At 42.4% G+C, this 20,902-nt stretch overlaps 1 protein-coding gene across 1 annotated transcript in view; it reads left to right on the top strand.

Annotated features, from left to right (window-relative positions):
- The first annotated feature begins 2,928 nt into the window (after positions 1-2,928).
- The window catches only part of LOC139555248 (alpha-1,3-galactosyltransferase 2-like), a 41,970-nt gene continuing 23,996 nt past the window's right edge, over positions 2,929-20,902 (top strand). Inside the window, exons 1-2 of the mRNA XM_071368911.1 lie at positions 2,929-3,243; positions 3,530-3,625. Coding sequence (XP_071225012.1) covers positions 3,552-3,625 — 74 coding nt within the window. The 5' untranslated portion in view covers positions 2,929-3,243; positions 3,530-3,551. The remainder of the gene's footprint in view (positions 3,244-3,529; positions 3,626-20,902) is intronic.

Below are 20,902 nucleotides of genomic sequence, written 5' to 3'. Positions count from 1 at the left end.
AACCCCTATTACCAGTCGGTTCAACCTCTCTTTTGTATCGTCCGAGATCCCTAAACATTGGAAAGCTGCCGCGGTCATCCCCCTCTTCAAAGAGGGTGACACTAGACCCAAACTGTTATAGACCTATATCCAGCCTGCCCTGCCTTTCTAAAGTTTGAGAGCCAAGTTAACAAACAGATCACTGACCATTTCGTATCCCACCATACCTTCTCCGCTGTGCAATCCGGTTTCCGAGCTGGTCACGGGTGCACCTCAGCCACGCTCAAGGTACTAAACGATATCATAACCGCCATCAATAAAAGACAGTACTCTGCAGCCGTCTTCATTGACCTGGCCAAGGCTTTCGACTCTGTCAATCACCATATTCTTATCGGTAGACTCAACAGCCTTGGTTTCTCAAATGACTGCCTCAACTGGTTCACCAACTACTTCTCAGATAGAGTTCAGTGTGTCAAATCGGAGGTCCTGTTGTCCGAACCTCTGGCAGTCTCTATGGGGGTACCACAGGGTTCAATTCTCAGGCCGACTCTTTTCTCTGTATATATCAACGATGTCACTCTTGCTGCGGGTGATTCCCTGATCCACCTCTATGTGAACGCCGCGTGTAACAAATCCGGTATCAGGATAAATAAAAAGCAAGGTCTGCTAACTTTCTTTAATTATGTTTAATTAACGCAAACAATAAAATGGCAAATACTATTTTCGTATATACGGGTTCGCTGTATCTCCACGCAGGGTAGAACAGGGAACTGACTGAAATAGTACAGACATCTTCTTTTATACTGTGTCAGTGGTAGTTCCAACTTTAGAGTTGGCCTGTCACAGTAGAGGCTTAGCGTGGTTTAAACTTGCTAGCCTATCGGTGGTGCCCAGACACAGCACTCAGGATTCAAATGTCCGGAATGTTGTTTGTGAAGATTGAACTGATGTTGGTTTCTATACATTCCTCAGTTCCTGTTTTGTTGTTATTCAGCATTTTCCCTACACATTCCTCAGTTCCTGTTTTCTTGTTATTCAGCATTTTCCCATCTTGTCTCAACCTTGTGGTTTGCACAGTCGACACCCTAGATCAACAACAACCTTTCTGCAGTCACGCTATGTTTTGTGATTAACATGTCCTACTTCTATAAGGCATATATTTATGTTAAAAGAGAACAAAATCATCCTTCACATCTACGCAGACGACACCATTCTGTATACATCTGGCCCTTCTTTGGACACTGTGTTAACAAACCTCCAAACGAGCTTCAATGCCATACAACACTCCGTGGCCTCCAACTGCTCTTAAACGCTAGTAAAACTAAATGCATGCTTTCCAACCGATCGCTGCCCGCAACTGCCCGCCCGAATAGCATCACTACTCTGGACGGTTCTGATTTAGAATATGTGGACAACTACAAATATCGAGGTGTTTGGCTAGACTGTAAACTCTCCTTCCAGACTCATATTAAACATCTCCAATCCAAAATTAAATCTAGAATCGGCTTCCTATTTCGCAACAAAGCCTCCTTCACTCAAGTTGCCAAACATACCCTCGTAAAACTGACTATCCTACCGATCCTCGACTTCAGCGATGTCATTTACAAAATAGCCTCCAACACTCTACTCAGCAAATTGGATGTAGTCTATCACAGTGCCATCCGTTTTGTCACCAAAGCCCCATATACCACCCACCACTGCGACCTGTATGCTCTAGGCGGTTGGCCCTCGCTACATATTTGTCGCCAGACCCACGCTCCAGGTCATCTATAAGTCTTTGCTAGGAAAAGCTCATGTAACGTTCAAAGAGTGAATGGGTGTGGAGTCAGGCGCAGAGAGCAAAGGATACGGGTAAAAACACGCTTTAAATGTCCAACCAAAAAAGGTACAAAGGGTAACGCCAATCATAGGCGTAATAAACTCCACTTAAGTACACTCTGGTAAATAATCCGGACAGCGAAAAACCCAACCAACACCTCTAACTAACCATACAGAAAACAAGCCCGCACAAACATAAGCGGGCTAAACAAACTTAAATAACACCACCCTGACAACCCAACAATGAACAGGTGAAAACAATTAGACAAAACCAAAGGAAAAAAGGATCGGTGGCAGCTAGTAGGCCGGTGACGACGACCGCCGAGCGCCACCCGAACGGGAAGGGGGGCCACCTTCGGTAATATTCGTGACAGCTCAGCCTTATCTCAGCTCACTGTTCACCATAACATCACCCACCTTAGCACGCACTCCAGCAGGTATATCTTACTGGTCATCCCCAAAGCCAACACCTCCTTTGGCCACCTTTCCTTCCAGTTCTTTGCTGCCAATGACTGGAATGAATTGCAAAAATTGCTGAAGTTGGAGACTTCTATCTCCCTCACTAACTTTGAGCATCAGCTATCTGAGCAGCTTACCGATCGCTGCAGCTGTACATAGCCCATCTGTAAATAGCACACCCAACTACCTACCTCATCCCCATATTGTTTTTATTTACTTTTTTTCTCTTTTGCACACCAGTATTTCTACTTGCACATCATCACCTGCACATTATCACTCCAGTGTTCATTTCCTAAATTGTAATTACTTCGCTACTATGGCCTATTTATTGCCTTACCTCCTCATGCCATTTGCACACACTGTATATAGACTTTTTCTATTGTGTTATTGACTGTACGTTTGTTTATTCCACGGGATAACTCTGTGTTGTTTGTGTCGCACTGCTTTGCTTTATCTTGGCCAGGTCGCAGTTGTAAATGAGAACTTGTTCTCAACTGGCCGTCCTGGTTAAATAAAGGCAAAATAAATAAAATAAAATATATATATTTTTAAAAATAAAAATGAAAAAACACCTTGACTGGAACCATGCTAATCTAAACTCATATATTATGCCAAAATGTTAACAAACATGTTTCATGAAGTTTCTTTTACATATATATTTTTAAATAAAGTCCCTCTCATAACCCATTAACTAATAACATTGATGACAATAAATTAAAGGTTCACAATGTTGGGGTCAATGATTTCATTGTCAGAAAATACTTGAAAAGAGAACGAAAAACATCCTGGTCTTTTATGATGTGTTTTCAGGTGAAAATGGAACTATAGGCCTTACAGTGTTTGCATTGACTTCCTATCGCACCTTTTGACGTAATGTTTTTGTCTATTATCCCACAGAGTATTGTACAAGGCAAAGCGTGTATTAACATGTGCAGGATGTGCCTCTGTGCTGCTCTTCATAGCCTACATCATACCTACATCAATAAGGTGTGTATTTTCCAAATGAAAGCACCATGATTCAATGTTTCAGAGGGGTGGGTTAAATGTGAGACACATTTCAGTTGAATCATTCAGTTGTGCAACTGACTAAGTATTTCCCTTTCCTCTGCTGTTCCCCTATGCCAATTGTTAGCTTCGTGTTGTGCAGCATAAGTTTAGGGAGAAGGACCATAGGGCTGTTCTATATGAATTCAGTCACTTGAAACTATCCATACATTTAACATAGAAACAGAAAGAGTTGTGTAAGTTGACCCAGCATGTTGTTGTGTTGTAGGTACTTGGAGGGCTTAATCCCCATGAACCGATGTCATCTAGCCCCTGGAGAGAAGCTGAAGCTGGGGAATAGTATAGATGCTTCCCTAGACCTTTGGTAGGACATTTTGTTTTTATATTAATCATGTTCAGAGGATGCCATTACTTTTATTGTGTTCATTACTTTTATTTATATTGTGTTGGAGTCTGACAATGAAATCTAAAGATCGTTTTAATGGCTTTTTTATTGGGAAAAGTATGGGGCTAAGCTCACCGCAGTTCCTCACCACAAATACTTCCTTCTATGAGGTTCCATAGAGCATGATAGAGGTCTCTAGTGACCAAAATGCCATATTAGATGTAGTCAACTGGGCAGGACTTCCAACTTCATTGGCTGATCCCTCTTGGTGACCCTATTGAAGTCCTGTCCAACCGGGTCATCAGGAGGAATCAACCAATCGTTAAGAAAATTGACTAAATCAAAATGGAGGTTGCCTCAATGGCGCTGCCTATCTCGTTGCAGCCACCTTATCTCCAACTGACATTGGGAATTTTCTCAAATTCTTCAGAAAATTATCATTAACAACATTCTTCTGTAGGAATTTCAGTACTTCAGCATACATTTTCCTATAGGTTTCCATTTAAAGTCATGTTACCAATTTTATCTGAGAACATGAAGAAAACATCCCATGAAAACTATATTAACTGTCAGAGAACGTTCTAAGAATTGTATTTAAAACTTATACATTCCGTTCTCAGCATCACCAAAACACTCCCTATCCTCTATCTCCCTCAAACTCAACTCTGGACCTCAAAGCCAGTTCCTTTTTTTCATGAATCCCCTCCAACCAGGGATTGATTTAGACCTGGGACACCAGGTGTCAGCAAGCGCCGGACCTCGTAGGGTAAGAGTTGAATACCCCTGCGCTATCTTGTTAAGTGTGTGTGTTTAGGTGTGTTGGCCGCTCCCACTAATTGGCCCCACCTGATGTTAATGAGTTCTTGTTTTCTTTGAAATGGGGTCTGTTTGAATAAACTAAAATGAACAGCTTTATATGCATAAAAATGTAATTGGTATGTTCATCCTGGTGCCACAGTGGACTAATTCCATGGATAGAGAACAGAAGATTATAGGTTTAAATCTCACTGATGCTGTGTCACAAAAAAATACATACATGTTTAATGTCTAAATAAATACATTTCTCAGGCTGCGTTTACACAAGAAGCCCAATTCTTCTTTTTTAATTTTTTACTAATTGGTATTTTCACCAATCAGATCAGCTCTGAAAAAGATCTGATTTGATTGGTCCAAAGACCAAATAGTAAAAAAATATATGAGAATCGGGCTGCTTGTCTAAACGCAGCCCATGTGTCTTATGTGTGCTTGGAGTTCAAAAAAGTGAACCCAAAATTAGCTAGCAGTAGCTAGGTTTCCATCCAACTGGCAACAGATTTTCATTGCAATTTTCTAGAATCCTCATATAGGAAATAGAAACGCTAGAGCGCGATGAGCCAAATAAAGGCCCCCCGGCCAAACCCTTCCCTAACAACGCTGGGCCAGTTGTGCGCCACTCTATTGGACTCCCGATCACGTCTGGTTGTGACACAGCCTTGGATCGAACCCGGGTTTGTAGAGACGCCTCAAGCACTGCGATGTAGTGCCTCAGTGAAAGTTAAGGACAAACTTCCAAATAGCATAACATTTCCGTTCTCAGAGCATTAACATAACCTCCCAGGAAAATTATCAAATCAAAATGTTATTTGTGACATATACATGTTTAGCAGATGTTATTGCGGGTGTAGCAAAATGCTTGTGTTTCTGGCTTCAACAGTGCCGTAATATATAACAATTCACAACCTAAAAGTAAACTAATGGAATTAAGGAATATATAAATATTAGGATAAGCTATGTCGGAGTGGCATTGACTAAATATAGTAGAATACAGTATATACAGTAGAAGTCGGAAGTTTACATCAAATCAAATTTAATTGAATGCGAGTGTAGCGAAATGCTTGTGCTTCTAGTTCCGACCATGCAGTAAAATCTAACAAGTAATCTAACCTACCAAAATCACAACTACCTTATACACACACAAGTGTAAAGGAATGAATAAGAAAATGTTCATAAAAATATATGAATGAGCGATGGCCGAACGGCATAGGCAAGATGCGGTAGATGGTATAGAGTACAGTATATACATATGAGATGAGTAATGTAAGGTATGTAAACATTATATAAAGTGGCATTGTTTAAAGTGGCTAGTGACATATTTATTACACACATTTTTTCATTATTGAAGTGGCTAGAGATAAGTCAGTATGTTGGCAGCAGCCACTCAATGTTAGTGATGGCTGTTTAACAGTCTGATGGTCCCCGCTTTGATGCACCTGTACTGACCTCGCCTTCTGGATGATAGTGGGGTGAACAGGCAGTGGCTCGGGTGGTTGTTGTCCTTGATGGTCTTTTTGGCCTTCCTGTGACATCGGGTGGTGTAGGTGTCCTGGAGGGCAGGTAGTTTGCCCCGGGTGACGCGTTGTGCAGACTTCACTAACCTCTGGAGAGCCTTGCTGTTGTGGGCGGCGCAGTTGCCTGTACCAGGCGGTGATACAGCCCGACAGGATGCTCTCGATTGTGCATCTGTAAAAGATTGTGAGTGTTTTTGGTGACAAGCCGAATTTCTTCAGCCTCCTGAGGTTGAAGAGGCGCTGCTGCGCCTTCTTCACCACACTGTCTGTGTGGGTGGACCATTTCAGTTTGTCCGTGATGTGTACGCCGAGGATCTTCAAACTTTCCACCCTCTCCACTACTGTCCCGTTGATGTGGATAGGGGGCTGCTCCCTCTGCTGTTTCCTGAAGTCCACAATCATCTCCTTTGTTTTGTCAACATTGACTGAGAGGTTATTTTCCTGGCACCACAATCCCAGGGCCCTCACCTCCTCTCTGTAGGCCGTCTCGTCATTGTTGGTAATCAGGCCTACTACTGTAGTGTCGTCTGCAAACTTGATGATTGAGTTGGAGTCGTGCGTGGCCACGCAGTCATGGGGGAACAGGGAGTACAGGAGGGGCTGAGCACAGATCACGAAGTGTAGGTGTTGTTTCCTACTTTCGCCACGTGGAGGCGGCCCGTCAGGAAGTTCAGGACCCAGTTGCACAGACCCAGGGCCCCGAGCGTAATGATGAGCTTGGAGGGTACTATGGTGTTGAATGCTGAGCTATAGTCAATGATGAGCATTCTTACATAGGTATTCCTCTTGTCCAGATGGGATAGGGCAGTGTGCAGTGTGATGGTGATTGCATTGTCTGTGGATCTATTGGTTTGGTAAGCAAATTGAAGTGGGTCTAGGGTTTCGGGTAAGGTAGATATGATGAACTAGCCTCTCAAAGCACTCCATGATGACAGAAGTGAGGCAGCCCTGCGAGGGTTAACTCGCTTATGTCTTACTCACGTCGGCCACGGAGAAGGAGAGCCCACAGTCCTTGGTAGCGGGCTGGCACTGTGTTGTCTTCAAAGCGGGCGAAATCGGTGTCCGCGATGTGGCTGGTTTTCCCTTTGTAGTCCGTGATTGTCTGTAGACCCTGCCACATAATTCTCGTGAATTGCGACTCCACTTTGTCTCTATACTGACGCTTTGCCTGTGATTGCCTTACGGAGGGCATAACTACACTGTTTCTATTTGGCCATATTCCCAGTCACCTTACCATGGTTAAATATGGAGTTTCGCGCTTTCAGTTTTGCAGGAATGCTGCCATCTATCCACGGTTTCTGGTTAGGGTAGGTTTTAATAGTCAAAGTGGGTACAACATCTCCTGTACATTTCCTGATAAACTCAGTCACCGTGTATTTGTCGATGTTATTCTTAGAGGCTACCCGGAACATATCCCAGTCCCCGTAATCAAAACAATTTTGAAGCGTGGATTCCGATTGGTCAGACCAGCGTTGAATAGTCCTTAGCGCAGGTACTTCCTGTTTGAGTTTCTGCCTATAGGAAGGGAGGAGCAAAATGGAGTCATGATCAGATTTGCTGAAGGATGGGTGGGGGTGGGCCTTGTAGGCATTTCGAAAAGCTGAGTGGCAGTGGTCTGTTTTGTCAGAGCGAGTGCTAGTCAATGTGTTGGTAGAACTTCGTTTGGCGTTTCCTCAAATTAGCTTTGGTAAAATCCCCAGCTACAACAAATGCGGCACAGGATATGTGGTTTCCAGTTTGCAAAAAGTCCAGTGAAGTTCTTTGAGGGCCATCGTGGTATCAGCTTGAGGGGGAAGATACACAACTGTGACTATAACCGAAGAGAATTCTCTTGGGAGGTAATAGGGTCGGCATTTGATTGTGAAGTATTTTAGGTCGGGTGAACAAAGGGACTTGAATTTCTGTATGTTATCACAATCACACCATGAGGGGTTAATCATGAAAACATACACCCCCGCCTTTTTTCTTCCCAAAGAGTTCTTTATTTATGTCTATGCAATATACTGATAACTCAGCTGGCTGTATGGACAAAAACAGTATATACCGAGAGAGTCATGTTTCAGTGAAACAGAGTATGTTACAATCTCTGATGTCTCCCTGGAAGGAGATTCTCGCCCTGAGCTCGTCTACCTGATAATTCAGAGACTGAACATTAGCAAGTAATCTACTCGGAAGCGGTGGATGGTGTGCGCGCCTCCTGAGTCGGACTAGAAGTCCACTCCAAATACTCCATATCTGCCGGCGGTGTCTTGGATCAGCCTCTGATATCAGCTCAATTACCCTGGGGTTACGAACAAAGGATCCAATTTTGGAAAGTCGTATTCCCGGTCGTAATGCTGGCGAGTTACCGCCACTCTGATAACCAAAAGTTATTTCCGGGATTGAATGTAATGACACAAAAAATGTCCTGGGCTAATAATGTAAGAAATAACAAACACAAAAACAAAATACTGCAAAGTTGCTTAGGTGCTAGAAGCAGAGCTGCCCTATCTGTCGGCGCCATCTTGTCAAGGAACCAGAGTAAAACGTTCTCAGAACCTCCCTGAAACCTAAAAATGGCCCAGCGTCGTCGGGGTTTGGCCGGGATAGGCCGTCATTGTGAATAAGAATTTGTGCTTAACTGACTTGCCTAGTTAAATAAAGGTCAAATAAAAAAAATATAAAATCTCAATTGGGTTGAGGTCGGGTAATTGCGGAGGCCAGGTCATCTGATGCAGCACTTAACCACTCTCCTTGGTCAAATAGCCCTTACACAGCCTGGAGGTGTGTTGGGTCATTGTCCTGTTGAAAATCAAATGATAGTGCAAACCAGATGGGATGGCATATTGCTGCAGAATGCTGTGGTAGCCATGCTGGTTAAGTGAGCCTTGAATTCTAAATAAATAATTGACAATGTCACCAGCAAAGCACCATCACACCTCCTCCTCCATGCTTCACAATGGGAACCACACATGCAGAGATCCTCCGTTCACCTACTCCGCGTCTCACAAAGACACAGAGGTTGGAACCAAAAATCTCAGACCAAAAGACAGATTTCCACCGGTCTAATGTCCATTGCTCGTGTTTCTTGGGCAAAGCAAGTCTCTTCTTATTATTGGTGTCCTTTACTAGTGGTTTCTTTGCAGCAATTCGACCATGAATGCCTGATTCACAAAGTCTCTGAACAGTTGATGTTGAGATGTGTCTGTTACTTGAACTCTGAAGCATTTATTTGGGTTGCAATTTCTGAGGCTGTTACTCTAATGAACTTATCCTCTGCAGCAGAGGTAATTCTGGGTCTTCCTTTCCTGTGGCGGTCCTCATGAGAGCCAGTTTCATCATAGCGGTTGATGGTTTTTGCGACTGTACTTGAAGAAACTTTAAAAGTTCTTGAAATTTTCCAGATTGACTGACCTTCATGTCCTAAAGTAATGATGGACTGTCATTTCTCTTTGCTTATTTGAGCTGTTTTTGCCATAATGTGGACTTGGTCTTTTACCGAATAGGGCTATCTTCTGTATACCACCCCTACCTTGTCACAACACAACTGATTGTCTGAAACGCATTAAGAAGGAAAGAAATTCCACAAATGAACTTTTAACAAGGCACACCTATTAATTGAAATGCATTCCAGGTGACTACCTCATGAAGCTGGTTGAGAGAATACCAAGCGTGTGCAAAGCTGTCATCAAGGCAAAGGCTACTTTGAAGAATCTCATATAAAATATACTTTGATTTATTGAATACTTTTTTGGTTAGTACATGATTCCATATGTGTTATTTCATAGATTTGATGGATTCAATATTATTCTGCAATTTAGAAAAAAAATTCAATAAAGAAAAACTCTGGAATGAGTAGGTGTGTCCAAACGTTTTGACTCGTACTGTACATTCCCACCACTTCCAAGGAACCAAATGTGCTAGCTGCGATGTATGTTTTTCAGACCTGAGACTACAAAACTTTAAGGACACCTGCTCTTTCCATGACATAGACCGACCAGGTGAATCCAGGTGAAAGCTGTGATCCCTTATTGATGTCACTTGCTAAATTCACATCAATTAGTGAAGATGAAGGGGAGGAGACAGGTTAAAGAAGGATTTTTAAGCCTTGAGACATGGGTATGTGAGTATGTGTGCCATTCAAAGAGTGAATGGGCAAGACAAAATATTTAAGTACCTTTTGAACGGGGTATGGTAGTAGGTGCCAGGCATGCCAATTTGTGTCAAGAACTGCAGCGCTGCTGGGTTTTTCACACTCAACAGTTTCCCGTGTGTATCAAGAATGGTCTTCCACCCAATGACATCCAGCCAACTTGATGCAACTGTGGGAAGGATTGGTGTCAACATTGGCCAGCGTCCCTGTGGAACGTTTGACACCTTGTCGAGTCCATGCCCCGACGAATTGAGTCTGTTTTGAAGGCAAAAGGGGAGTGCAACTTAATATTAGGAAGGTGTTCCTAATGTTTGGTATACTCAGTGTATGTACAGTGCATTTGGAAACTATTCAGACCCCTTCACTTTTCCCACATTTTGTTACGTTAGTCTTATTCTAAAATGTTTTAAATATTTGTTTTCCTCATCAATCTACACACAACACCCCATAATGACAGCAGAAACCGATTTTTTGAAATTGTAGCAAATTTTTTAAAATTGAATAAATGCGTCTGAATACTTTCCAAATGCACTATGTAGCTCAAAGAGAAGAATTAGCCAGTCAGCCAGCAGTCAAATCAATTGTTCATGCTTTGTGTATACAAGTCCAGCATTATTCAAATGCACTAAAAAGGGCCTTGAGCATTGACAGCATGTTAACCCTGCTTCATCTCTTCCACTGTCTGTAGAAAAAGGGGTTAATTACCCTTATACCCCCCTTTTTGTCTCCCTGAACTCTCTGATTTCATATACTACACACTTGTTTGTTCAGAAACTCAGAGCTCTCCCAGCTAGCACATTTTGTTTCTTAGGTTTCCACAACTTCTAACTGAAAAGGACCACAGCTCCACACCCCCGGGGCACCTGCTCAGCTTTCTAGGCCGTCAAGAGCCGCCCGTGGAGGGGGGTACTGTTACTAGCTTTTCCCTGCCTGTACTGTTGCCATTTTGGACCCCTTGTGTATGACCTTCTGCCTGCCCCTGAACCCAGCTACCTGCCTCCTCCTGTGGTCCTTTGCAATAAACACCTGCTGCACCCTGCGCTTGAAACCAGCTCTCTGTCTCCCCTCTAGTTCATCACACTTGCTAGCTAACAGTTAGCATCGTCATTCACTAGCTAGCTAAAGACTTGGTCAAAGATTAGGACATTTTTAAAGATGAAAACACCTAAATGAAATCCCAAGTTCAAGAAAAATTGGGAAATGGCGACACTTCAAAAGGTTTCTTTTAAAAAAGGACAAAAAGACGTCACCTCATTTCACCTTTTTATTTTCGGCCAGCATGCTAACGCATTTGGCAGTTATTCCTTCATCAGAGCATCAAGAGATGTGCCAAACCATAGTTTTTTTCATGCAGGTGCCTAGGTGATAATTCAATTGCTCACATCTATGTGAGGGTGGTACAAAGTGGTAATAAAAACATTAGTGAACCAACAATTGTTACAATATACATACAAATACACAGATCAGCAGAATAAACTTGATAAATAGCATTTAGGTATCATATGACATGTAATGTAGAAAATGTGAGACATTTTGGTGCATTTAGTTACTTCCTATTGCACAGTAACGCTTACAAAAATAGATGCTTTGGGGTATAAAACTGATAGAAATGTTGTAATTGGATGTAGGAAAATATACATAAACATTCACAGTGCAGCCATATCATCTACCAAAAAGGTCTGAAGGGGAAATCTGTGTATTTGAAAACTGCATTCCAACCAGAACTTTTGTCAAATACAACAACAAACCCTGGTTTACTGCTGAACTCAGAGCTCAGCCAGAGGTGGCACATAGGAGCAACAACAAAGAGGCCTATATAGAACTGCTAAACAGCTGCTCAACAAGGGGATTGAAGTGGCTAAAAGTTGTAAAAAGGAGCGGCTAGAACAGCAATTCACTACCGACTGTTTTTCTATCACAAACTACAAACAAAGACCCCCCAAGGCACCAGACGACCCACTACTGCCAAACCAGCTGAACGAGTTCTACTGTCGTTTTGAATTACAAAGAGACCTCAGCCATCTTGCCCCTCAGCTGACAACACGCTCCACCCCCCCACCACCCTGCCCCCCATCCCATCTACTTCCACTCTCACTCCCCACCCTCTCCAACCCCTCTCCTGACTAGTCTCTTCCCTGTCACCCCTCCTTCCCTCTCCCAACCTCCCCCTCTGTCCAGCCTTCCCCAAGCTGGGCACAGAACAGGAAGTGAACAAGCTCTTCAAGGGTCTCCTCAGCCCTACTAAAGCACTGCACTGACCAGCTTTCCCATGTTTTCACTGACATTCAATCAGTCTCTGGAACTATGCACTGTAGCTGCCTGTTTCAAATCTTCCACCATCATCCCTGTTCCGAAGAAACAAAAGGGTGACTGGCCTGAACAACTACAGACCTGTAGCACTTACCTTGGTCATCATGAAAACTTTTGAGCACCTTGTCCATCTCAAAACCACCACCAACGCCCTCCTCGACCCCATGCAGAGCCAATAGGTCTGTGCCCAACGCCGTCAACATGGTCCTTCACTACATCCTCCAACACCTCGACAACTCAAGGACAAGTCAAAAGTTTGTACACACCTACTCATTCAAGGGTTTTTCTTTATTTTGATTATTTTCTACATTGTACAATAATAGTGAAGACATAAAACATATGGAATCATGCTGTAACCAATATATTGTATTTTAGATTCTTCAAAGTAACCACCCTTAGACTTGATGACAGCTTTGCATACACTTGGCATTCTCTCAACCAGCTTCACCTGGAATGCTTTTCCAACAGTCTTGAAGGAGTTCCCACATATGCTGAGTTCCCAATCCCGCTCCTCATGGAGCCCTGACCCCGGCCTCAGCTCAACCTGGGGAGAGGAGGAGATCATACCACACCACTGAACATGGAGAGGAATCTATCATATATGTCTACAGGAATAGACATTTTGACGAATAATTCACTGAATTGAGTCATTTGAAAGATCACTGTTGTGAGCCATTAACTATTCCCCAAGATGAGAAAGGTGAAAGTTAAAGGGCGTTAAAACAGAGTAAACAGACACCTGGGTACACTACATTTTTTTTTAATGGTCAGGTAATCACACGTGCAACACATGCATTTGGTTCAGACAGGAGAACAGGATGAAAGAAGAGGATGCAGCAATCACAGAAATTAGAGGGCATGCGCAGGGATCCACATACCATGCTGACGAGTTTCTCAACATAAAGTAGAGCATCTAATTCAGGCTTGCCTCATTCAGAGTGTTAATAGGGATGCAGTATTATCTTAATGGGCATACAGAGACAAAAGTCAACGCTTATTTGCTCTAAGCTGCCTTGCAGAGTCCAAAGAGCCTCTTCCATGGGCTCTGGCCACACGAGGGTGGCAGGTAGCCTAGTGGTTAAGAGCGTTGGAACAGTAACTGAGCCTGCAAAGTGGAAAGATCTGACGTTCTGCCCTTGAGCAGGGCAGTTAACCCTCAACAACAACTGCTCCCCGGACACCGATGACATGTACGTCGTTCAATGCAGCCCCCCGCACCTTTCTTATTCAGAGGGGTTAAATGTGAAAAACACATTTTGGTTGAAAACATTCAGTTGTGCAACTGACTAGGTATCCCCTTTCCTTTCCCCTTGCAGAGAGATAGTGGAATGAATGAACAATTTAGTGACAGACAGGCAAACTGGTGGTCCTGAATGTCTTATCTCTCCATGGTCTTACCAGTGAAGACGCAGTTACATGTCCACTGTGTCTATGACACTGTGATTTAGCAAATTCACTATTACAACATGGACCAACTATAGGTGATATCCATGTAACATTTGTGAAAGGTACTAGACCACTAGAATGGAATGAAGAAGAAAGACATTTATCTGAAAGAAAAAGTGACATCATCTTCCTTGATGGGCGGAACAATTCAAAACTACTGGAAGATTACTGTTATTTAGGTGTTTAGTCGCAAAAGATCCGAATCTTAGAAGTGATTTGCTTCCTCAGAAATTGCTGGAACAAACTTGATTTTTTATTTGATTTAACTAGGCAAGTCAGTTAAGAACAAATTCTTATTTACAATGACTGCCTAGGTGCAGTGGGTTAACTGCCTTGTTCAGGGGCAGAATGACAGATTTTTACTTTGTTTAAGCTCAGGGATTCGATCTAGCAACCTTTTGGTTACTAGTCCAACGCTCTAAGCACTAGGCTACCTGCCACCCCAAACATTATCGTTCCTCGTGGCAACAATATTGCATTCAATGCATTGCATTTCAGAGCCACACATCACGTTGAGCAGCCCATGGGTTTTTAGTTCAAACATTACTGAATACAAAAGGTGTTGGCAGACCTCAGCCTACTGTAGGAACCATCACTCTACGAGGCGGGGGATGACGACTCCCAAGCCAGCACTATATTAAAAAAAGTGACGTTTTTTATAAGCCATGACTCCTTAAAACTTATTTGAAAACATTATACATTTCTCTATTCTATTTTATTGTTCATTTGAAGTGTTACATAATTGCAGTTATTTGTCCGTTGTCTGTTTTGGTATGCCACAGATCAGTGCACAGATGGTCTCACTCACTTTCAATCATAGAAATTGCAACACAATTCATGTCATGTGGTGTTGTAAATATGTTGAACATACAACATCAGTTCCACATCACATTTTCTTCATATTTTTGATGTTGACATTTTAGCATATTCTCACTGTTTAATCAACATCTGTTTTCCTCCTATATTCAATATACTGTATATATTGAAATGGTTGGTGGTTGAAATTATGTTGAATTTCATATTTGATTAGACATTTATTTGACCTTGTTTCAATGTTGATAGTAAAATGGTATGTTTGAATCAACGTCATTGTTTCAACGTCATGACATCAACTTAAATAAAGAGATACCTATAAATCAAATCTGAAGCCACAGTCCAACAATACCAGCCTTAACAGTGACTCCTGTTATATGAGGGGTAATGTACTTCAGTGTGAACGAGTCCACCATTCAGATGCCTACCTATATGTACCCTGCTTAGTTTTGGAAACAAGCTGTGTTTGTTTCTGCTGAGCTGTCTTGTCAACACATATGGATACTGTTCAGCGTCCTTACTCATTTGTACTAGTGATGCCCTACTTTATAACATTGACTAGTTGTAACTGTTCTGAGGAGACTGTGTGAATCAGGCCGTCATGGTTGAATTGCTGCAAAGAAACCACTACTAAAAGGACACCAATAAGAAGAAGAGACTTGTTTGGGCCAAGAAACACGATCAATTGACATTAGACCGGTGGAAATCTGTCCAACCGCTGTGTCTTTGTGAGACGCAGAGTAGGTGAACGGTTGATCTCTGCATGTGTGGTTCCCACTGTGAACCATGGAGGAGGAGGTGTGATGGTGTGGGGGTGTTTTGCTGGTGACACTGTCAGTGATTTATTTAGAATTCAAGGCACACTTAACCAGCATGGCTACCACAGCATTCTGCAGCAATACGCCATCCCATTTGGTTTATGCTTAGTGGGACTATCATTTGTTTTTCAACAGAACAATGACCCAACACACCTCCAGCCTGTGTAAGGGCTATTGGACCAAGAAGGAAAGTGGTGGAGTGCTGCATCAGATGACCTGGCCTCCACAATCACCCGACCCCAACCCATTTGATATGGTTGGGTAGGGATGAGTTGGACCGCAGACTTTGAAGAATCTAAAGTCTAAAATATATTTTGATTTGTTTAACACTTTTTTGGTTACTACATCATAGTTTTGATTTCTTCACTATTATTCTACAATGTAGAAAATAGTAAAAAATAAAGAAAAACCCTTGAATGAGTAGCTGTGTCCAAAATTTGGACTGGTACTGTAGGTTTGTGAATAATTGTATTAGGTAATCTCTGTGTCCGTCTCTTTCCCTGCCCCAGTCTCAGAGACAACACAACAAAGACAAGCCCTACAAGTGTCCAAACTGCTACCGTGCCTACTCGGACTCAGCCTGCAGATTCACTTGTCTGCGCATGCCATCAAAAACGCCAAGGCCTACTGCTGCAGCATGTGTGGCAGAGCCTACACCTCAGTGAGTAGGCTATAGTGCAGCATGAGCTGATGTTTTCATAGGATGTGGGAAACCATGCAACGCTGTTTGCAATTGACCATTTTTTGTTTCCTCATTCTCAGGCAATAAGAACAAATGTCAGATCATCACTCAACAATGTCACTTTAGTGAAGCATGTAGACCTCTTTGTCTACTGAGCCTCGGTGTTGACTGAACCATTCTTTGTTTGTCTTCAGGAGACCTACCTTATGAAGCACATGTCTAAACACATGGTGGTGGAGCACCTGGTGAGCCATCACTCTCCACAGAGGACAGAGTTTCCCAATATCCCCATACGGATCTCCCTCATCTGAGCAATTCACCCTGACACCCTACCCCTGACCCTCATGGAGGAACCTCCTGTAAGGTCACCCCTCCACTTAAGCGTAATCAATCCTAGATATTGGCTTTACTTGTTTGTTTTCCCCTATGCGGGTTCCAAAAATGTGCCAGACTGTATTTGTACCTTATCAAAAGGTGCCAGACTCTTTATTTATTTTTTGTATTTTGTCATCTGTGGTTGGGGAATGTTTGGGACATCCAAAAATGATTTTTCAGCACTTCCAGGCCTCATGGTAGAGTAAAAACCTTTTTGGCCTATGCTAAGACGATAAAAAGCATTGCTCCAGGCAGCTAAAAACATTTACCCTAGGTGTTATAAAGCATTACATGACCACTTTTTATATTGTTATTCTCCCTTAACTCTTTGCAAAAGTATATTTGCATTGGGAACTTTGTCTTCCTTTTAGTTAGGCCAAGAAGATGAATAGCTAAATTATTTATTCAAGCATTTTTTTGTACCACTCCTAATGTCAATGTTTGCATCATTTTGTTACTTAAAAAGAACATGTTCTCAAGTAAGCTTTATCACATTTAAGTATGTCTTTTAGAAAACGATGCACAAAAAATATATGTTTTATTGTTGTAGTTGTATTTTTCATCTTGTTATTGTCCATAGTATAAAAAGGAAACTGTTCAAGGCTATCCTGAAGAGCACAAAAATATATATTTTGAATCTGATGCTGGTATTTGTAGAAACTTAAATGTTTTGGTTTGCCGAATTGATAAGCATTGCCATGTATTGAAGAAATTAAACGGTCCATTATGGAACTGACATACAGTGCATTCGGAAAGTATTCAGACCCCTTCTCCACATTTTGTTACGTTACAGCCTTTTCTAAAATTGATTAAATAAAATCTACACACAATACCCCATAATGACAAAGCGGGAAAAGGCTTTTAGAAATTTTAGCAACTGTATTACAAATAATAATTATTCAGACCCTTTGCTATGAGACTCGAAATTGAGCTCAGGTGCATCCTGTTTCCATTGATCATCCTTGATGTTTCTACAACTTGGAGTACACCTGTGGTAAATTCAATTGATTGGACATGATTTGGAAAGGCACACACCTGTCTATATAAAGGTCCCACAGTTGATAGTGCATGTCAGAGCAAAAACAAAGCCATGAGGTCGAAGGAATTGTCCGTAGAGCGCCGAGACAGGATTGTGTTGAGGCACAGATCTGGGAAAGAGTACCAAAAAATGTCTGCAGCATTGAAGATACCCAAGAACACAGTGACCTCCATCATTGTTAAATGGAAGGTGTTTGGAACCACCAAGACTCTTCCTAGAGCTGGCTGCCCGGCCAAACTGAGCAATCGGGGATAAGGGCCTTGTTCAGGGAGGTGACCAAGAACCCGATGGTCACTGACAGAGCTCCTCTGTGGAAATGGGAGAACCTTCCAGAATGACAACCATCTCTGCAGCACTCCACCAATCAGGCCTTTATGGTAGAGTTGCCAGACAGAAGCCACTCCTCAGTAAAAGGCACATGACAGCCCGCTTAGAGTTAGACTCAGACCATGAGAAACAAGATTCTCTGGTCTAATGAAACCAAGATTTAACTATGTGGCCTGAATGCCAAGCGTCACGTATTGAGGAAACCTGGCACCATCCCTACAGTGAAGCATGGTGGTGGCAGCAAAGTACAGAAACATCCTTGATGAAAACCTGCTCCAGAGTGCTCAGGACCTCAGATTGGGGGCGAAGGTTCACCTTCCAACAGGACAACGACCCTAAGCACACATTCAAGTCAACGCAGGACTAGCTTCAGGACAAGTCTCTGAATGTCCTTCAGTGCCCGGACTTGAACCCGATTGATCTCTGGAGAGACCTGAAAATAGCTGTGCAGTAACGCTTCCATCCAACCTTTCAGAGCTTGAGAGGCTCTGCAGAGAATGGGAGAAACTCCCCAAGTACAGGTTTGCTAAGCTTGCAGCGTCATACCCAAGAAGACTTGAGGCTGTAAATGTAAATGTCATGTAAATGTCATATTTCAGTTTTTATTTTTATTAAATTTGCACACATTTCTAAACGTTTTACTTTGTCATTATGAGGTATTGTGTGTAGATTGATGAGGGGAAAAAACGATTTCATAAATTTTAGAATAAGGCTGAAACAAGGGCTCTGAATACTTTCCGAATGCTCTGAACATGTTTGTTGGTTCAAGCCATTCCAGTAACTGAGAGACTTTTAACAAGATTTTAAATGAAGCAGACAAACTGATTTAAAAAATGGAAATTTATGAAATATCTTCTATCACACATTCCATTATATGCAACATTTCAATGTGACTTGTCGAATGAACCGCTTTAGCATTTGGAATGCTGTGGTAAAGTACATGCATGAGCTCTTCCTGTGTGCTACATAGACTTGTTTACTTACATTGATGAGGGAAGGGGTATCCTCATATTCCCTTCTATTTTACCTATGAAGTAGAGATGAAAAGGCCAAATCCAAGAATGCACAGGTTTGCAACCAAATAATTGTAATCCCTAACTGTTTGAATTAGAATATTTTTTCCCTGTCTGCCAGTTAATTAAATATACAGTGGGGAGAACAAGTATTTGATACACTGCCGATTTTGCAGGTTTTCCTACTTACAAAGCATGTAGAGGTCTGTAATTTTTATCATAGGTACACTTCAACTATGAGAGACGGAATCTAAAACAAAAATCCAGAAAATCACATTGTATGATTTTTAAGTAATTAATTTGCATTTTATTGCATGACATAAGTATTTGATACATCAGAAAAGCAGAACTTAATATTTGGTACAGAAACCTTTGTTTGCAATTACAGAGATCATACGTTTCCTGTAGTTCTTGACTAGGTTTGCACACACTGCAGCAGGGATTTTGGCCCACTCCTCCATACAGACCTTCTCCAGATCCTTCAGGTTTCGGGGCTGTCACTGGGCATTACGGACTTTCAGCTCCCTCCAAAGATTTTCTATTGGGTTCAGGTCTGGAGACTGGCTAGGCCACTCCAGGACCTTGAGATGCTTCTTACGGAGCCACTCCTTAGTTGTCCTGGCTGTGTGTTTCATGTCGTTGTCATGCTGGAAGACCCAGCCACGACCCATCTTCAATGCTCTTACTGAGGGAAGGAGGTTGTTGGCCAAGATCTCGCGATACATGGCCCCATCCATCCTCCCCTCAATACGGTGCAGTCGTCCTGTCCCCTTTGCAGAAAAGCATCCCCAAAGAATGATGTTTCCACCTCCATGCTTCACGGTTGGGATGGTGTTCTTGGGGTTGTACTCATACTTCTTCTTCCTCCAAACACGGCGAGTGGAGTTAGACCAAAAAGCTCTATTTTTGTCTCATCAGACCACATGACCTTCTCCCATTCCTCCTCTGGATCATCCAGATGGTCATTGGCAAACTTCAGACAGGCCTGGACATGCACTGGCTTAAGCAGGGGGACCTTGCGTGCGCTGCAGGATTTTAATCCATGACGGCGTAGTGTGTTACTAATGGTTTTCTTTGAGACTGTGGTCCCAGCTCTCTTCAGGTCATTGACCAGGTCCTGCCGTGTAGTTCTGGGGTGATCCCTCACCTTCCTCATGATCATTGATGCCCCACGAGGTGAAATCTTGCATGGAGCCCCAGACCGAGGGTGATTGACCGTCATCTTGAACTTCTTCCATTTTCTAATAATTGCGCCAACAGTTGTTTCCTTCTCACCAAGCTGCTTGCCTATTGTCCTGTAGCCCATCCCAGCCTTGTGCAGGTCTACAATTTTATCCCTGATGTCCTTACACAGCTCTCTGGTCTTGGCCATTGTGGAGAGGTTGGAATCTGTTTGATTGAGTGTGTGGACAGGTGTCTTTTATACAGGTAACGAGTTCAAACAGGTGCAGTTAATACAGGTAATGAGTGGAGAACAGGAGGGCTTCTTAAAGAAAAACTAACAGGTCTGTGAGAGCCGGAATTCTTACTGGTTGGTAGGTGATCAAATACTTAGGTCATGCAATAAAATGCAAATTAATTATTTAAAAATCATACAATGTGATTTTCTGGATTTTTGTTTTAGATTCCATCTCTCACAGTTGAAGTGTACCTATGATAAAAATTACAGACCTCTACATGCTTTGTAAGTAGGAAAACCTGCAAAATCGGCAGTGTATCAAATACTTGTTCTCCCCACTGTATATATATTTCTCCTTTATTTAACCAGTTAGGCCAGTTGAGAACAAGTTCTCATTTACAACTGCGACCTGGCCAAGATAAAGCAAAGCAGTGTGACAAAAACAACACAGAGTTACACAAACAAACGCACAGTCAATAACACAAAAGAAAAATAGAAAAATCTATATAAAGTGTGTGCAAATGTAGTAAGATTAGGGAGGTAAGGCAATAAATAGGCCATAGAGGCGAAATAAT

This window comes from Salvelinus alpinus, chromosome 2 (assembly GCF_045679555.1).
Source record: "Salvelinus alpinus chromosome 2, SLU_Salpinus.1, whole genome shotgun sequence".
NCBI classification, from domain to species: Eukaryota; Metazoa; Chordata; class Actinopteri; order Salmoniformes; family Salmonidae; genus Salvelinus; species Salvelinus alpinus.
The sequence above is the reverse complement of the archived record's forward strand: the minus strand, read 5'-3'. Positions and strand labels throughout refer to the sequence as shown.